Source organism: Salvia splendens, chromosome 3 (genome assembly GCF_004379255.2).
Source record: "Salvia splendens isolate huo1 chromosome 3, SspV2, whole genome shotgun sequence".
NCBI lineage: Eukaryota > Viridiplantae > Streptophyta > Magnoliopsida > Lamiales > Lamiaceae > Salvia > Salvia splendens.
The window spans coordinates 36,381,878-36,400,652 of NC_056034.1; the positions used below are offsets into that span (position 1 = coordinate 36,381,878).

The window sequence follows — 18,775 nt, forward strand, 5'->3', positions numbered from 1 at the left end:
TTTTATGGCTTGTGGCCATGACCAACTAAATAATTATACAAATTGGGTTTGCAACTTAATGAGCCCAAATCAAATAAATAAAGTGTTGGAGCCCAATTATTTTCCAAAAATGTGGGAGCAAGCCCAAGAACCTCCCTTCTTCTTCTTCACCACATAACCAACGCCCCCCCTTCAAGGAGACCCTCCATCTTTCAACCCTTCCACTTTCCATCTCCCACATTCATTTATGCAAATCAAGGGTCACTCAATTAATAGGATTACCTTGTTAAATCATCTCTTCTCCTCCCCATTCACATCAACAAGTTCAAACAAACGTGGGAGAGAGAAAGAGGTTGTACAGGAGCAACTTTTGAATAAGTCAGCACAAGAAATTATGTTTATCAAAGTACATCATCATAAACAGCGAAGGAATGTAGAATAAGCAATCGCAAGTAGTTGCAGAAATTGCAAAGGTGGTATTCGAGCCTCTGGAATTGGAGCAGCGGCTTCGGCATAGCAGGCGACACGCCGAGGGAAAACAGCAACGAACAGCAGCGTCATCACGACGGCGGGACAGCAGCGGCTGTTCGTGATGGAGACAACAATGGCTGCGGCAGATTCAAAAACGGCTACAACTGCTGCTCGAACGGGTTGATTGGTGCAGCCGACGGTGAGCAATACCGAACAGCGAGGCAGTGACAGCAGCGGCGATGCGACGTCGACTGCACCGTGACAGCAGCTCGCGAACAGCAGCAACGGTGCCGGCGTCGAGTGCGAACAGCTCCGTGACCGGCGGACAGCAGCTCGCGTCGGTAAATCAGCGGCCAAGACGAGCAGCGACGGTGCTGTGATGGAGACGGTGAGGAGAACGGTCGGGGCAGCGGCGTGAACCAGCGAAGAGACGATCTCGGCGCTGTGTTTACCACGGAAACGGTGCTGCAAATTCAGTGAAGATTAGGAATTTCACTCCTATTTTGGGATTTCACGAGAGGTGAGAAGTAAAGAAGTTTGGGCCTTTTCTTTATTTAAATGAGTGGGCCATGTGAATTAATTTTAAGTGTTGGGCCTTTTGTTTTAGTAAAGGAAATGAATTGGAGTGCATTAAATCAATGGATGATTTTATGCACGCTTTTCAAGAATGGGATGGGACACAAGTTAAAGCTTCAAACGAACGAGGTGGGCTTTCGAACTAAAGTATTTTTAAGAGCTTTCGATTTGATATATTGGTTTGAGCATCATTTTATGTGACGAAATGCCTTTGATTGCGATTATTACATGATTATGTGATTTATGTGCTTAAAGTGAAAGTGATTGTCAAGTGTTGCGCTGTGTAGCTTTTTAAGTGGTAGTGAAATGCTCGACTTGTTGATGTGATGTGAATTGATGATCGACCTTAACAGAAAAGTGATTTATGTTTCAAATACGTTTTTGAGGAGAATAAAGTTTGTAAAAGGAATATCATGCCATGTTTTGTTTTGAGAAATGCCTATCTGTTTGTTTAGCAAGGGAGTTGTCCCTACTAGACCTATTGAAATCGAATTCGGTCTGACTAGGGAGTGAGTCCCTACTCAGGCTAGTGTACACCAATAGGGATCGTGAGCCGTCTTTTGGGTCGGCCGGTCCAGTGATCGAGTTTGCGGCCACATTCTCGTTCACAGGATGTTGATGTTGATGAGATTGATGTTGATGAGATTGATGATGATGTTGATGATTGCTTAGTGGGGAGTGAGTCCCTACTATGAGTTTAATCGAATTCGGGTCCTAGCAAGGGTGCGTCCCTACTCGGACTAGTGTACACGATGAGGACCGTGAGTCATCGAACGGGTTGGCCGGTTTTCGTGCTCGTGAAAAGTGGCCCCTTACACGGCACCATAAAGAACAGATATGGCAGTTTCTTAAATAAATCAAGAAGAAATGGTTGTGTTTTGAAATGATGAGGAAAAATGATTTGAGGATGAATTGAAAGGTTGTGATTGAGATATTTTAGTGTCTCGGGCCTTTTCAAGTTAAAACCCCGAGGTCACTCAATGGTGGCATGATATAACTGTTTTGGCATTTGTCCACTGAGTGCATCAAGTACTCAGCCCTGCATATGTTTTCCCTATGTGCAGGTTGAGCGTGGACGGGGGACGGAGGATGTTGAGCATTGGACAGAGACAGTATTCAATAAATGATCCGGTTGCTATTGTGTCTTCATACATAATAGTAGCTAACTCTCAAAATGCTTCCGCTACGTCAAGTTTTAAGAATTTCTTTTAATTCCTTTGAATTGTCAAACTATGCCATTCACGTTATGTACCTTCGGGATTTGAAACCTTGGTGATAAATGAAATTTCGTATCGTTGATCGATAAGTTGTATTGTCTTGATCGTTTTCCCCCTTCTTCCCCGCTTCTTAATTCCCCCATTAGTCGCGATTTTCCCGTGCTTCCTATCCTTAGGAAGTGCGGTCGTGACACAGGCGCATGAACCAGGTGTTGGCTTCCCCCTTGAGCACAAATGGCAAGGCCTTCAACCTATAATCATCCTCATTCGCTCCTGCTGGTCTCCTCTGCGCCCTACAAATTTTACAAAACTCATGCAGAAACTCATACGACCCTTCATAGTTCTTCCCACAGTATGTAGGCAGAATCGCGATCACATGAGGCTTCACATCGCAGGCGGTTTGCCCTGGAGTGACGACTATGGCTTGCGATGGTTCTCCCTCGGTATGCGCGTTAAGGGTACCGATCTCTGGATCCTCATCTCCGTTGGCGGCCATCTGAACTGGAATGCCTTCCAACAGTGGTATCTCCTCTGGTATTGGTCCTTCTATGTTGTATTGCTCTTCGTCGCTACTCGAACCTAAGTCAGATAAAGCCGTCGACAACCCGGATCGAGTGGTTACGAGTATCGATCCTCGCTGAAGTATCTTCGGCCTCCACTGGTCAGGAGCCGAACTGCTTCTCATAAACTGAAAAGAAAAGAAAAAAAAAAGAAAGGTTATGCACAATATATACACCGAAGTATCACTCACAGTAATTGCAAATAACGCTATCCATCCCCGGCAACGGCGCCATTTGAAAGGACCTGGGTGCGTAGGTGTCGTTCAAGCAAGGATATATCCCACTGATCAGGATAGAGATCCTAACTAACCTAGACCTTGGTTTCAAAGATTCCTCAACCCACTTCTACTGATCAGTATAGTGGTGGTAAGGGTCGAATCCCACAGAGATGGTGCGTTCTTAAACTACCGCGGTGACAATTGGAAGATTTGGTTAGCTACCACGCTTGGGTTGAGTTTCTACCTAGGCTGGAACTTAAAGGAGGTGTTCTACTGGTCAGACGGTAAGGAAAACATTTGGAATGTAACTGTGTACGTGGAATGGGGAGACAATTTTGTAACAGAAAATATTTGGAAGGTACGGGTTTCTATTTTGGGCTAAACAGAATATTCAGAGTGTAGTGGAAGTTTGATGACTAGGCTGACAGGGCTTAACTAAAAGTGAAGGACAAAAGCAAAAGCATCTCGAAAAGTAAGTGGTCCCCTCCAATTGAAATAGACATCATCTTCTTCAACAAACACTTCCACAATTCAGATAACAATTCCAGATTCAACACGGAAAACTCAGATTAACAACTCACAAACACAGATCCAAAACTAAGAAATCAAATCTGAAATCAAACACTGAAACTGGACTTCTGCATACTGGTCAACATGAAAGAACGATTCAGAAATTAAAACTAAGCTTTGCATGCAACGATCTACTTTCCGATCAAACAGTACTTGTTTATCTATCCTAAAGAAAATTGTTACGTAAACGGAGTTGAGAGATTCAGCACTTTAAACACCGAGAAACTTTAGATCTAAGCTAACTAGGCAATGGAATAAAGAAACACCACAATAAACGAAACGGAAATCAACTTCATAGCATAAACACGTTCGGATCTTCAACAAAGTACTTCAAAAGCAGAAAATATCCAAAGGCAAACAAGATCCAACGTAAAGAAAGCGAGAAATTTAAAACTACGAAAGCAATGTAAAAGTGTTTTGCCACTCCGGGCGATGAGACTCTAAACTACGATCTTGCTGGCTGGAATGAACGATGACTGGAATTCTGGGAACATCTGAATGTCAAGTGATCATGGCTACGGCGAGGCAAGAAGCGGGACACGGCTGAAAGACTGAAACTACCGAGAAAACTTTCTACCTAAAGATGGTGGTGAATGAGTGAATGTCTCTCTCTCTCCAATTTGGCTTCCTTTTATAGGGAGGCTACCCTTGATTTTAGGGTAAATCCTCGTTGCAATTTGACTTCCTTGCCCTTAATTGTGGGTAATCCGTCCCAGCTATCCGTCGTCTCCATCTCAAGCCGTTTTAGCACGAATACTGATCAGTATGAGATCATGCTGGCGCCTCCTTCACCTGAACATTCCGAAACTTCCCTACTGGCTAGAATGCTTAACCTGCACACTTTAAACAACTGTTTTGCAAATATAATCAATTAAGCACATCATACTGACCCGTAACCAAGGCCTAGAATACGACTTATCATGCACATCGAAAATAAAGTTCTCAAGTTGACTTTTAAGCTCGGACAAAGCAACTTCAGAAGGAAAATACCGTGTAAGACGAAGCAGCTTCTCCAAATCAAATGCAGAAAATAAATCCCTAGGATCAAAACATGACATGCATAAAACTAAGTCTGTGTTGACTTCATCAAAACGTTGATTCAACTCTTGAGCTTGCAAGTCAATAACAGAACAAAAGAGCTTAACTCGATAATAGTGGAGATTCTTCATTTTCTCAGCTCTACGTCTTCCTTTTTTTCGAGCTACAAACTCATCTTCCATGTCAAGCACTTCCAGTTCATATTTGCTACAAAACTTAGAAACATCAGCAAGCAATACATCCCAATCTTTTTCCCTCATTATTTGCAGACGTGATTTTGCTACATTGACAAGATTCATCGCATTAACAATGTCTTGATCTTTCTTTTGTAGCACTTGGGAGAGTTCATGTGTGATTCTCAAGATTTGCTTCATAAGATGTAACACAAAGACAAACTCAAAACTATTTATAATTTCTAGCACATCATCAGCTTCAGCCCTTATTGAATCATCATGACCATTCTCCCCAACATACTCAAGAACATCAACAATAGAAGAATATAAATGTATCAAGTTTACAAGAGTACCGTAATGTGAACTCCAACGAGTATCTCCAGGTCGCTTCAATGACATTTCTTGATTTAGTCCTCTTCCTGTGCTTATTTCATCACTTGCAATCTCTTTAATAATATTCTCTCTCTGTTTCTCCCGAAGTATATCTCTGCGCTTACAAGAACCTCCAACAGTATTACACAAACGAGAGATAGAATTATAAAAAGATCCGACAATTTTATGTTTTTTAGCAACAGCAACAATCGTGAGCTGAAGCTGATGAGCAAAGCAATGTACATAATAAGCACTGGAATTTCTCTTGAGTATCAAACTCTTCAACCCATTGAATTCTCCTCTCATGTTGCTTGCGCCATCATATCCTTGACCTCTCAAACTAGATATACTTAAATCATAAGTAGATGACAAATAATCAAGTACTTTCTCAAGTGAGGTTGCAGTTGTATCACTAACATGAACAACACCAAGAAAACGTTCTATAACACATCCATTCTTGTCCACATATCGCACCACAACACCCATTTGCTCTTTGACAGATACATCTCGACACTCATCAACTAATATGGAGAAAAATTCACTTCTCATATCATGTACAATAGCTTTCGTTGTCTCAACAGCAAATGCATTTATAATATCTCTCTGAATATCTGGTGATGTAAGTTTGAGATTGTCTGGAGCATTTTTTAGCACAACACTGGCTATCTCTTCATTGCAAGAAGAAATAACTTTCAAGAACTCAAGAAAATTACCTTGATTTAATGATTCTTTTGACTCATCATGACCGCGGAAAGGCAATCCTTGCATTATAAGATAACGAAGAGAAATAATCGTTGCATTTAATCGCAGGCGGTAGTCAAGCTTAGACTGTGTTGACTGTTTTGCCAAAGAGACCTCAATGTGTTGGGCTTGATTCATCAAATCCTCACATGCTAATCTGCACCTGTTATGAGCACTTTTATGGTTTCCAACATGATCTCTTAATCTTTCTTTCTTGCGCCAGACCGTAAATCCCCCTGATACAAAAGCATCTTGTCCATTTCCTTGGAGTCTTGAAAAAAGATAGCAATATAAACAAAAAGCTGCTTCCTTTGTAACACTATATTCCAACCAATCCTTAAATTCATCAAACCAATGTGAGACAAATTTACGTTTTCGATTTCCATCTACTGTAGGACGAAAATCATGATTACATGGTTGACACGGACCTTTAAGCAAGTAAGCTCTGCGAACTTGTTCTATTAAATTTGGTGGATAACTCATTATATCAGGTCGTTCTCCTGGATCACTTGGAAGATTCTCTAAATCAACCTTACTTTTATCTTCATTCGATAATTCTTGAGGTTGAAGAAGTGAAGGTTCAACTGATGAAGAATCAACAGAAGAAAGTTTCTTGAAATAACGATCCATATACCTATAAAAATAGTCAACACTGATTAAGTTCAAAATATTTGATATTTTCTGTATGCAAAACTATTAACACACACATCAAATAAAGAATTGGAGTTATAAAATTCCCACTACAGAACCACCGTAGTCTGTAGCCATTGAATTACATAAGCTATCTTCTTTCTCCCCCTTTGAATTATTATTGCAGCCAAACAAAAAAACAACCTATGTAGAAAAATTAATTGAATTATATTTGAGTTTTGAATATACCTAGTTCTAGTTTACCAGATTTCAGACTTGGAACGGCAGAATGAATACGCTAAATTCAGACTTGGATTGGAACGGCAGAATGAATACACTAAATTAAGAGGCACGATTCATATATATTTTGCTGAAACCTATCTCTAATATTATATTTATTATAAATTATAATTATTGTGAAATTACTAAAATACCCCTAAGTTTTTTAAGAATTAGTGGGGGGACCATGGGCCCCCTGGCCCCACCCTCCCTCCGCCCCTGATCGTCGACTGTACTTTAGTTTGATATTGTTCGTTTTAAGCCAAGTCCACCTAAATTTATTTTTGGATCACTCTCAAAAGGTCTTAAACTAATTGAGATTGTACAACACTTATATATTGCTTCCAACTTCCCTCATTCTATGGTGCAACATGCATTTTATAATTACATCGATGTTTTTTGATAATCTTATCTGATTATGATATACACATACACATTGCCCAAATATTGATTGTTGTATCTAAAATTTTGACGGCCAATATTAAAAATACACAAGATCTGTATATTGTTCAAAATGAATCAATTTATTTAAATGCAGATAAATAACCAGCTTATATAGATCCATGTTGAACTTTATACTGATCCTTCATTTTCAACAATATACTGATCTGCAAATTGTTATTTTTTCAATGAATACAAATTCATTTTGAACATTATACAAACCCACATTGAACTATGTACACGTTCACGTTGAACAATATACAGATTCTAGTTTGCAGTATATGCAAATTATTTTTCTCAACGAATACACATTTTAAAAAACAAGATACCACGTGTCCATTTCGTGGCATTAGATCTTCCAATCGCACGATCCAGATTAGTTATTAGTTAGCATATAAAATATGGTCATATTTTGATTACAATCTCTAGTATATATTTCACTTATCATACTATAAACCTATATTAGATCCCTAGACTAATTATGTTTTAGACCCCATAATTTGTAAAATAAAATTTAAAACTGATGTTTTGTGCATAACCACTAATACAAATTGCAATTGCAGGCATCAAGCATTATTCTCTCAATTGGCAAGATACTATAACAACTTGTTCTTCTAATTAGCGATGTCTCGAGTTTACTCCCCCACCATTTTGTCTTCAACGTCCTTCGAAAGGACGAGACAAGACGAGACGAGACAGCCGAGTTGGGCGGTAAAAAGGACTTTGGTACATACACAAAACAAGATCAGGATGCCTTTTGTTGCCATAGGAAAGCAATGATTCTAAAGGAACACGATAAAAACTGAGAAAGGTCACCAACCATAAATAACTTAGATGCATAAAATCGCTCACACTTTCTCTTGCAGGTTCTACAGGAAAAAAAAAAAGTGGAAGATATAATAATTGAAAAAGAGGAGAAAAACACACTTTAATGATAAGTATAATGATTTGCAACTTTTCATTTAGGAGTTTGAAGTGGGCACTTTTGTCACTCACAAGCCTCTCCTAGGAGTGAGGGATTTGGGCTTTTTGATATTTATGAAAGAACATTCAGACATCATCACATATTACATTACATTTTCTTTGCCAGCTTTTATGTCCTTCATGCATAAAATAGATAGATCCTATTTATATGCACTTTTTCCATTTTTCTTCCGTCCCACAAAAATATATGCATTCCATTTTTAAAAAGTTATATTAATTTAATAATATAGGTTCCACTATCCACTAACCCTACTTTAACTATCATTCACCACCTCTCTTTTATTTTACTATATCATTCTCCTCCCCTCTTACTTTACCAATTTTTTCTTAATTCCCGTGCCGTCCCAAATGCACGTATATTTTTTTGGGACGGAGAGAATATTACTTAAAAGCCAAAATTTTGTGCTCGCAAAAGTAAATGAGATAACAAAAAAAAGCCCTTTGATTTCATATACTAGCAATATGTGTGAATTATAATTCGTTTGTGACGTGTTGCTTATGAGATCATTTGATTTCTTGGTCATTTCAAATTTTCAATAATTGAGTACTATAATGTTAATCTGCTTTGGTGATTCTTTTATACTGCCATACTATATTTCATGCCGATAATATCCTTGATCTGTTTAATCCAGAATATTAAAAAAATATGACTAGTCAATTCATGCGCCACTAGATATATTTTAATATGATTTGCACACGTTTATGCGAGCAATTCTTTTTAAAATTCCAAACAAGATAAAAGAAACTAGTGATCCATATAATTATTTACATGGTACAAATGTTTAATTTTATGAGAGATGATAAGTCCGGATAATAGTTTGTCAGTTCAAGTTTTGATGAGACATCATTGATGAGTCAACATCGATTTTTATTTTGGCTACAAAATGCGTCCCATCTTAATGTTTTGTCTACTTTATGACTTCATATAATAGTGAAATAAGAGTAGTATATTCTTGAAAGACAAGATCAAATTGAGACAAAAACTTAACCAAACCATGCATGTAATATTGAGTTCATATCTTCTTGTGGTACAGTATAATTTACTTAAGAAAAAAACTTAACAAAATAATAACGATAGAGTAAACAAGATTGTTGAAATCCTATAAAGGGTAAAATGCAACCATGGTTATAAAGTGTTGGTGAAATTCAAATTTGGACATACAAAAAATCAAATATAATAACAAAACCCGATTATTAAAAGTAAAAAAAAAACAAGATCAAGCAGAAGAGAATCCGAGGCAAAGGGGGAAAAGAAAGAAAAGTAAGAAAAGGGTAAAGTGAAAAAGAAAGGAGGATGTGTGTATGTGTGTGTAATATGTGTGCGTGTGCCAAGAAAAAGATAGTGTTTTTTTTTCAAGAAAAAGTTAGGGTTGTCATCAAGCAAAGCTTATCTCTCTCATCAATCTAAAATTAAAGGCAATTTCATGATATGCTTTGGGCACCACATCTCCTCTTTAACTCTTCTCCATCATTTTTACTCTCTCTCTCATCAATCTTTTCCACCATAGTCTGCTTTAAAACAACGCATTCCTTCCTTCCCACACATATATTTTGTTTGGTTATATACCAAAACCAAAAGTAAGCACTCATGTTTGTACAAAAGCAAGTTGAACTTGTGGTAGGCCCCTTGATAACTATCCTACATTTCCATCATCTGTCTTTTTCTCCTTTTTTTCCTCTACCTCTATTTTTCTACACCTTCTTTGCATGGACAACATCCCATTTCTCCTTCCATTTATTTGTATGCTGCTCTTATTTTCCTATATATATATACCTCAATAACTTTTTTTTTGCTCTCTCCCTCATTTTCAGTATGTGTATCATCAAGGTCAAGCCCAAAAATATGCTTTATATTATGTGACAAACATATTATACATAGTGGTTGTTTTCTGCTTTGCCAGTTTCTATCTCCCAACTGAGTAAGGTTGGGTCTTGATTTATCTGTAGGCCCAGAAAATTGGCAAATGTTTCAGCCCAATAATAAGTTTATTGTCTATTGTGATGATGGCATTTTAATCCAACTTGTCTAATTATATAATAATCAACTTACTAGTTGAGGTAACTACGTCATAGGAAATATTATACTTCTACTTTAGCCTTAACATCACTTATTTCCATTTGTTCTTATCCTACTACATTTTTAAATATAAAATCTGTTGGTTTAAAAGTCTAATGACAATCTTGAAAATCACTTGATTGAAAAATGAGCTGCTCAACAGATTAAAATTTAGAGCAAACAATTTGTGGGTAAAATTTAAAGGTTTAGAGTGGTTGAAGAGACAAATTCACATGAAAGTAAGAAAGAGGCAATCTTGGCAAAGTTCATAGTTTGGATATATTTGGGTTAATCTCATTTTTATGGCCTTTTGTTCACTAGATATAGATAACAAGTTGACAAATGTCGCATTTTTTTATTTACTCAAATAGTTGAGAAAAGTTTTCAGACATCAAATATGGCCACTCTCACTGTAGATAGGCATAAGTTGACAAGTTTTTGGCTATACATTAATATCAACTGTAGCAGATAGCAACTAGTAGTAATAATAATTCAAGGACTGAAAATGATTTTAGCAAAACTCAAATTCAGCCCTTAATCTATTAAATACAGCTCAAGATTTTCAGTATACAATGACTAGTTTATTCGAAACTCCAAATGGAATAGTACACTATCTAATTACTGACCAATTATCCTTTTGGAGCAATGCCTTAACTTAACAAGCAAAAGAAACTCTAGTTTTGGGGCATCTATGATTACATTTTATGATGAAATTGAATAATTTGGAAGGAAATTAGAGTTGCATACTGGTCAATTTATCCCATTTCCTGCTTTGATAGCTCCAGAGCTACCGCTATTATGAAGTTGCGCACATTTGACATCTAAAGCTAACCAGGCTGCCAATTGTTCAGTCGATCAAATTCCATAGAGAGGTAGGAATGTTTTCACAAAAGAGTGAGCAAGGGCTCCTGTGAAAATGTAGCTGTCGACTCTATCTAGTATCCCTCCTGCTTACACAAAACAGACTGTTAGATGAAAGTGTACGCACACAGCAACAGGAATGGTGTGCTCTGCTGACAAAATGAAAAGGTGTTCAATGATGTCGATATTGATTTATGACCAAATGCGTGAAAAAGATGCTGAACTGCTGAAGACGTATTTTCTTTAAGAACATTACTAAACCAAACCAGAGCATTTAATTCTCCAAACTAATGGCTTCAATCAGATTGTAGATACATAATGAAGATGGCTGACTAGAACATGCTGAGTAGCTTCAACTTGCAACCAAACCATCTCATAGAAATCATACTAGCAAGCTGAACTGTATCTCAGGCATAACTGGTCGTAATGTATTTACAGAACAACCTAAAGTCATCCAGAGTACAAGAAAATCAAGAAAGGAAACATAAAATCCATAGGAGTTAATGGCATTTATTGCAGCCTAAACTAGAGTATATGTAGTGAATTTTAAATTTTGGTGATCATGCGATTTTCTGGCAACTTTTAAGGCCCTTCTTGGTATGATGGAATGGAATGTGATTCCTACTTCCATTCTATTTATTTGCTTGGTATAATAGAATGAAGGAGATAATGGAATGAAAATGCAAAAAAATTGTCATTTCATTCCTACCTTCATTCCATTCCACCCTCATTATTCCATTCCATCATACCAAGAAGGGCCTAAGTGGTCAAAAGAAGGTCCGCTATGAGCAATATCACAATTTTTTTAAAAGTTGGGCTAGACAGACACTCGCAACAATGAAAAACACACAAAACGTTTGGGCCTTACCATGTCCCGGTATGAGAGATCCTGAATCCTTGACACCTGCATCTCGCTTGATCATGGACTCAGTAAGATCACCAAAGAGGGATCCAAAGAAGTTCAGAAACCCAAAAGCTACAGCACTGAAAATAAAGAAAAGTACCAGTTTATTCCAAGGAAATTTCCAGTGATGATATTCTTTATAAGTTTAGACTCATAAATTTGCTGGATCATACAATGGAGCGGGACTCAAGGGTACTTGAATGGAGGAACAGATATGAAAATCTTGAACTTGACTATAAAAACATAAAACAAACCAAGCACCTCAGGGTGGAAGTAGGCCAACAGAAGACCTTGGCCAATAAAACAGAAGTCGTTATACAACCACCTAATCCAACTAGAGCTCCCTCCCACGTCTTTTTTGGACTGACTGCAGTAAGTGGTGTCCGGCCAAAGGCCTGTACAAAAAATCCTCAAGACCTTAGGCCATGTTTGGTTGGCGGGAAAGTAAAGTTGGTAAGGAAAATGATTCCTGGGAAAATGAATCCCGGGAATATGATTTCTAATCACTTTACTTTCCCGTGTTTGGAAAATATCAAGATTTGAAAGTATATATTTGATTTAAACACTAAACTAAAAATATATTATCATTTTTTATTTATAAAAAATAATAATACATATTATTTAATAAATTATTAATTACAAATGATAATAATTATATTATTTTATTTATTGTTAGGATGGATAGTTTAAATATGGATTATACATCATAATATATAATAATATAATAATAAATAAGATTATTATTATTATTATTATTATTATTATTATTATTATTATATTTACTTAATTTTTAATTGAATAAATTTTATAATTTAAAATTTCACTACAATTTTATTGTTAATTACTAATTTATAAATTAATAATTATTATATTATTATTATAATTATATTTAATTATTAATAAATTATTATTATCATACTAATAAAAATAAAATAAATATTGATAATATAGTTATAATTATGATAATTTGAATTATAGTTATTTATTATCCTGAAATTAAGTATGGTTTATACTTTTAAATTATTTTTAAAACATTGTAATAAATAATAACAATAATGATGATGATGATGATGATGATAATAATAATAATAATAATAATAATGATAATGACAATAATAATAATAATAATAATAATAATAATAATAATAATAATAATAAATTGTATTATATTGCATTAAATATGTAAGAATCTTAAAACTGGGAAAAAGAATACCTAAGAAAAGTTATGATTCAGAATCCTGGAAAGTTGTACTAACTTTCCTTGTTTCAGGATTTTGATTACTTTCCCAGTTTGATTAAAAACGGAAACAAACACAGGAATTTAAAATTTAAGAAATCAGATTACTTTCCCAGACAGAATCCTGGCAACCAAACATGGCCTTAAGACCATATATCTTGCCAAGAAAAACTTTTATGAGAAGATTAGCTGAGAAAACTAGTTTAGAGAAAAAGAGGGTACCTTGCCACCAATAAAAGCAAATGTATCTGCAGCAATAATACTGCTGATTGAGATCAAGGTGGCCATAAGACCTACTGTCCACATAGTGTTTCCACCAAGAAGAAGAGGCCAAGATGTTGCAAATCCTGCCAAGAGCATATGCAGTTCAAAATATTTGTTCTAGCCACTATGTTGACCCAGTACAATCTTGTAGAGTTCTAATAGCATCACAATCATATTTTTCCACATAACATCAGAAATTGTATACACAAAAATGACAATATAAGACTAGAGATCCAAAAAAAAGGAGTAATGTATATTGTAGTACACTATAGGGGAGTGCGGCAATATATTTTAGTAAATCAAATTCTGTCGTCACCTTGATATTCACTTAAGTTTTATAGCCCAAAAACAATACATTAAAGTCTCTAATAGATCCCACTTGACCTCACAACATCCAGAATGAAAAAAAAAGAATCTAAATGCATAAATTGAACAATCTAAGCAGGCTTAGAAAACTGAATTTTTGGTATGTTACTATTGGCAGAAGACGATATAAGTCATATAATACCAACCAAGCCATTATGTTTAATCTCATTTAAGCATTCCCTATCTAGTACCTTACCAAGTCGAAATTCCACTCCCTCCACTGACTCTAGGTTTCTACTACGATAACACTTAATAAAAAATACAGAAGTAACGATAAATGATAAAGTGCAGAACATAATGATTGAGAAAATAACATATATGGCCAACTTCATGCATAGATGCACCAAATTTCTAGCAGAGTACATGGCAACACTTAAATATTAATCATGTTCCTACTCCAAACCCATATATTGATAATTTGCACATGATCAGTGCTCTTATGCTTGTCCAATCAAAAAACAAATAGAAAACTCCCTTACTTGTATTCAGTGTAGGAGCTGCTAAACCACACCGCAGCTTAACCCAGAAACTAGGAAGGTAGCCGCAATAGAAAAGTCCAAACATGGTACTACTAAGTTGAGAAAAACGAGGATTTCCCCTCTGCAGAAGGAGTGCCGTAGCAACAAAGAAGGCCGCAGATGTCACAGATACGTCAATTTGCCCAAAGTATCTATAAGAACACATATTAATAATGTTCAACTAGTAAATCTATCCAAAAATATTGCACCCAATATTCTTCATATACTAGCAAATTTGAGAGGCAAACATTTTTTACATGCAATTACCAGAAGTATCAAATAATCTTTATAAGTATTTTAAACTAAATTCTTCTGATTAAATCATTAATTTCCTTGCCCTCAAGAAGGTAAAATCATTTCAAGACACTTCTCCTTCATGTTAAAGTTGCAATTTTCCGTTGGACGTTTTATAGCTGCAATACCAAATACGTATCCATTAACAGAAGCAGTAGTGACTTATCTACGAATAAAGCTGTCTTTGCAGAAAGTCGTGTTTTTCCGCGACAAATAAAACAGTTACTAACAGGCTAACAGCACATAATCAAAACAAAGTGATTTATTTTCATTTACAAGAAATTGAAAGCATGGATGCATGTGCATAGCCCAAAAAACATAGCAATGAAGTTAGCCAAAAACTCTTACAGTGTGAGCAGAGGCATAACACAACAGATAACAGAACAAGCTCGTGAAACAAATCGAGGAGGAGGAGTCATTCCAGAAGCAATGCCGCGACTTCTTACCAGCTCAAAGTACTCCCTGGAACCAGCAAACACGGCGGCGGAAAGGGCCACTGTGAAAACCCACTGTCCAGCCAATACTACTCCACCAACTAAGACTCCAATGCCCATTCCAAATATAATCCTTTTCCTTAACTGACTTGTTTTTCTCTTGTGTTCCTCATCTATATCTCCCTCCCCCAGTGACTGATTGCCTCTTTGAACTTCCTACAACATTGCAGAGGTCCAGTTGAGATGATACAAACTAGTATCAAAGAGATCATGGTGGTCAAAATTAAATACAAATGTATACTCCTCATTAGGTGTGGTGAATGAAAAAGATATTTTCCATATCTTACTCCTATAGTTAAATATGATCCACGCCCCTTATAAACTGAAAACATTTTCTTTCTTGAGTTCCTCCCAAGTGATGCACTAACAGCAGCAATCAAAGTTTTTCGTAAAGAAAATGTTTGTCCAAGTTACCCGACAACTATCTAGCAAGGTTTTAAAGATAAATCTCTAACTTCAATTATAAACCTAGAACTCAGCCAGTAATTAAGGGAAAAATCAATTTGGGGGAAACTAGTTTTAGGGGCAAAATGCTCACTGAAAATAAGTTTATGGGACAAAGTGCTCACGGGAAAATAGTTGTGAGGACAATTTGGAATCTCCCCCTACTACAATCAGATGGCACAACATAGGTTTCTACTTTTAGTCTATTATGCAATGCATAGATCATTTAAGCTCCTGAACATAGTCACGCACCAATGATCCCTTATACCAACATATGGAATTTTTAAGGTTTAAGCCATGAAATTCAGAGCATTAGAACAGCCACGATATAACAAGAATCAAGTGGAATGGTTAGCATTTTCCCGTGCTCTTCTTTTTCCAAAGTTGAACATTTTCCCTCTCTCCTCCAAAGAGTTTGTATGATCATGCCAAATACGATGTTTTCGTATGTCCATTAATTTCCCTTCCCGTTGAAGAATGATCTGACCAGTCCAGAGGGCACACGAAGCCCAGTTATCCATGATTTCTAAACCGTTACTTCCAAAATATGTAAATTATTTAAAGAACCCTTCCGTTTCAACGAGTTTGGAATTCCTCTTGTCATTGTCGTTTCCAAAACAAGGTCTTTTTGTTAAATATCCCCAATTGCATCCATCTACTATAATTCACCATAATTGTACTTTAAGCTAATAACAGCTTACCTCATTAGCAAATTCACCGCCGCTAATTTGGTCCGGCTGCTCTGCGCTAGCCACTCCCAGAATCACCCGCCGGCGTTGATTGACTAAGAGGCCCCTATGAATTCTGGAAAGCCCTTGCACGCCACTACCGTTTACATCTAAGTTGAACCTAATCTTCTGGAAATTCGATTGGGCGGCAAATCTGGGAGGAGTTGGGCGATAACGAAAGTCAGAGTGAGAGCGGGCGGTGCAGAGGAAGCTGACGGAGAGCGGAATTAATGCAATTCTATCCAACTCTACAATTTGCGAAGCCATTGAGACGCGGCAACTGGCTCAGACGGAGAGAGGTTACATAGGCGCAGGTTGAGAAGGACGGCGACGGAGATTCCGGTGGAGCTGCAGCTTGGGAATGTTAATGAGTAGTAGTTGGGTAGTAGTAGTCAGTGTACTCGATCTCAATCTCAAATGAACCCATTCCACCCAAATCCTTGTCATGACCGCCCCTAGTGCTAGTGAGCGCAACTATATCGTGACTAAATAGTCTCAAAATCAAAGGGATTAACATAAGGAATAAGTCAAACTCAAAATATTAATTGCGAAGGCGAAAATAGTACATGGTCAAAATAAAATCGGAGTATAATAACAGGGTTCATAAACTCCTAGTACAAAGTCCTATTACAGCAGAAGAGATCAAGACAAAGTAGCATGTGTGAAGACACACTACTTTGGGCTACCTATTGCTACTTATTAAAAACCATAATTCAACGCCTTCGCCTCCTCGTTCACGTTCAACCTGCACGTTAGAAAAGAAACATGCAGAGCTGAGTATTTAATATACTCAGGGGACATAGTGACAAAATATAAGTTTCATTAAATTTGTCAGCCACAGTTGAGTGAACACGGGGTTTTATTTAAAAGGCCCAAGTCACTAAATTTCTTTTAATTTCATAAAATTGATTGTGCAATCACATAAACATAGATAACTGTCACGACCGCACTTCCTAAGGATAGAAAGCACGGTGGATCGCGACTAGTGGGGGAATTAAGAAGCGGGGAAGAAAGAGGAAAACAATCAAGGGGTACGATATGCAGATCAAAAGATGAACTTTATTACCAAATTATAGTCTGAAATAACGAAGCAACAAAGTTCAGAAAAGTAGTCCAACAGAATAAAGATAACATCAGAGTTCTAAAACTTGACGTAGCTGAAGCATTTGAGAGTTAGCTACTACTATGTATGAAGACACAATAGCAACCGGAACGTTTATTGAATATGGTCTCGGTCCAATACTCAACATCCACCGTCTCCCGTCCACGCTCAACCTGCACATAGGGAAACATATGCAGGGGCTGAGTACTTGATTCACTCAGTGAACTCATGCCCAAAATACATTTTTTTTCATTAAGGTTATGTCAAGCCATCATTGAGTGAAACTCGGGTTTTACTGTAAAATGCCGAGAAACACTAAAATCATTTCCATAAAAAAGGTGTCTGCGCAGACAAACATCATCATCATCATCCTCCATCATGTACCATATCTGAACCATCATGTGAAACGAGAATGTGGCCACAAACTCGATCACTGGACCGGCCGACCACAAAGGACGGCTCACGATCCCCATCAGTGCACTAGTCTGAGTAGGGACTCACTCCCTAGTCAGACCCGAATTCGTTAACCATCAAAGTCTAGTAGGACATTATCCTAGTAGACAATCAGATAGGCAATTCAAAACATAAAATACGGCATGACATAACACTCAAACCTCCCTTATCTCTCCACAAACATATCATTGCAAATAAAAGAGTATAAGTAATAGAGTCCACCTCAAAAGCTTAGTGATTTCCTTAAACAACTTCTCGATCCGACTTTAACGAGCGTGCGAACCACCTTTTGAGAAAATTAAAGTACACATCAATCTAAGGAAAGAAAACATTTAGAATGCATGCATTCTAATTAAAGTCTTTTATCTCGTTTCTCGGTTTTCGTGCATATTCGATTATTCGGCGGCCGCACAAGGCGTCGCGGCGCCGCCGGTCGACCGCTTACACCTATACTTCCTCCGTTGGCTCCTCGTATTTTTCTCCAAAATTTCGAAATAAATTACCAAAATTTATTCTTGCAGCCCCACGTATTTTAACTTAACTGCAGTCCAAGGATTTAATTTACTTGGCACAACACTAAATTAAAATCCCAGCCCATCGTATTTCTCCCAGTCAAAATTGTGAGGCCCAATTAATTATCACTATCCTTTTTTTTTCAATAGGCCCAATCAAAAAAAAAAAACAAAAGAAGAGGCCCAAAATTCACTCTCCATCTACACGCCTATCTCTTCTTCTCTCCCCATTCCTCTCTTCTCTCTCTTTTCTCTCTCTATTTTCTTACCCAAATCCCGTCGCCTTCCGTCGC

General features: G+C 37.0%; 2 protein-coding genes across 4 annotated transcripts; both read right to left on the bottom strand.

Annotated features, from left to right (window-relative positions):
• Positions 1 to 393: 393 nt before the first annotated feature.
• On the bottom strand, positions 394 to 6,398 carry LOC121796941 (zinc finger MYM-type protein 1-like). Its single transcript, XM_042195699.1, has 2 exons — positions 4,518 to 6,398; positions 394 to 915 (listed from the first exon to the last, which is right to left on the bottom strand). The coding sequence occupies exons 1-2, from the start codon at positions 6,396 to 6,398 to the stop codon at positions 394 to 396; spliced, it is 2,403 nt and encodes an 800-aa protein (XP_042051633.1).
• A 4,416-nt stretch (positions 6,399 to 10,814) lies between these two features.
• LOC121795847 (phosphatidate cytidylyltransferase 4, chloroplastic-like) lies at positions 10,815 to 16,861 on the bottom strand. Of its 3 annotated transcripts, none has more exons than XM_042194482.1 (7): positions 16,389 to 16,861; positions 15,196 to 15,399; positions 14,417 to 14,537; positions 13,530 to 13,654; positions 12,332 to 12,465; positions 12,035 to 12,150; positions 10,815 to 11,252 (listed from the first exon to the last, which is right to left on the bottom strand). In XM_042194482.1, the coding sequence occupies exons 1-7, from the start codon at positions 16,680 to 16,682 to the stop codon at positions 11,161 to 11,163; spliced, it is 1,086 nt and encodes a 361-aa protein (XP_042050416.1). In that variant the 5' UTR covers positions 16,683 to 16,861; the 3' UTR covers positions 10,815 to 11,160. The 3 variants fall into 3 exon arrangements, with proteins under 3 accessions (XP_042050416.1, XP_042050414.1, XP_042050415.1); XM_042194480.1 differs by having other exon boundaries at positions 14,417 to 14,607; positions 15,098 to 15,399; positions 16,389 to 16,856; XM_042194481.1 differs by lacking the exon at positions 10,815 to 11,252 and adding an exon at positions 11,260 to 11,610 and having other exon boundaries at positions 14,417 to 14,607; positions 15,098 to 15,399; positions 16,389 to 16,860.
• Between the last annotated feature and the right edge of the window lie 1,914 nt (positions 16,862 to 18,775).

Excerpts from the sequence above, each read along its gene's own strand:
- LOC121796941 (XM_042195699.1), bottom strand. The coding sequence starts at position 6,398 with ATGAGTTATCCACCAAATTTAATAGAACAAGTTCGCAGAGCTTACTTG. Across the intron at positions 916-4,517 it reads TTGAGAACTTTATTTTCGAT|CACCGTTTCCGTGGTAAACA; the intron begins GTGCATGATAAG and ends CTGAATTTGCAG.
- LOC121795847 (XM_042194480.1), bottom strand. The coding sequence starts at position 16,682 with ATGGCTTCGCAAATTGTAGAGTTGGATAGAATTGCATTAATTCCGCTC. Across the intron at positions 12,466-13,529 it reads TTGCTTTTATTGGTGGCAAG|GCCTTTGGCCGGACACCACT; the intron begins GTACCCTCTTTT and ends TTTTTTGTACAG. Across the intron at positions 11,253-12,034 it reads ATCTCTCATACCGGGACATG|GAGGGATACTAGATAGAGTC; the intron begins GTAAGGCCCAAA and ends TTGTGTAAGCAG.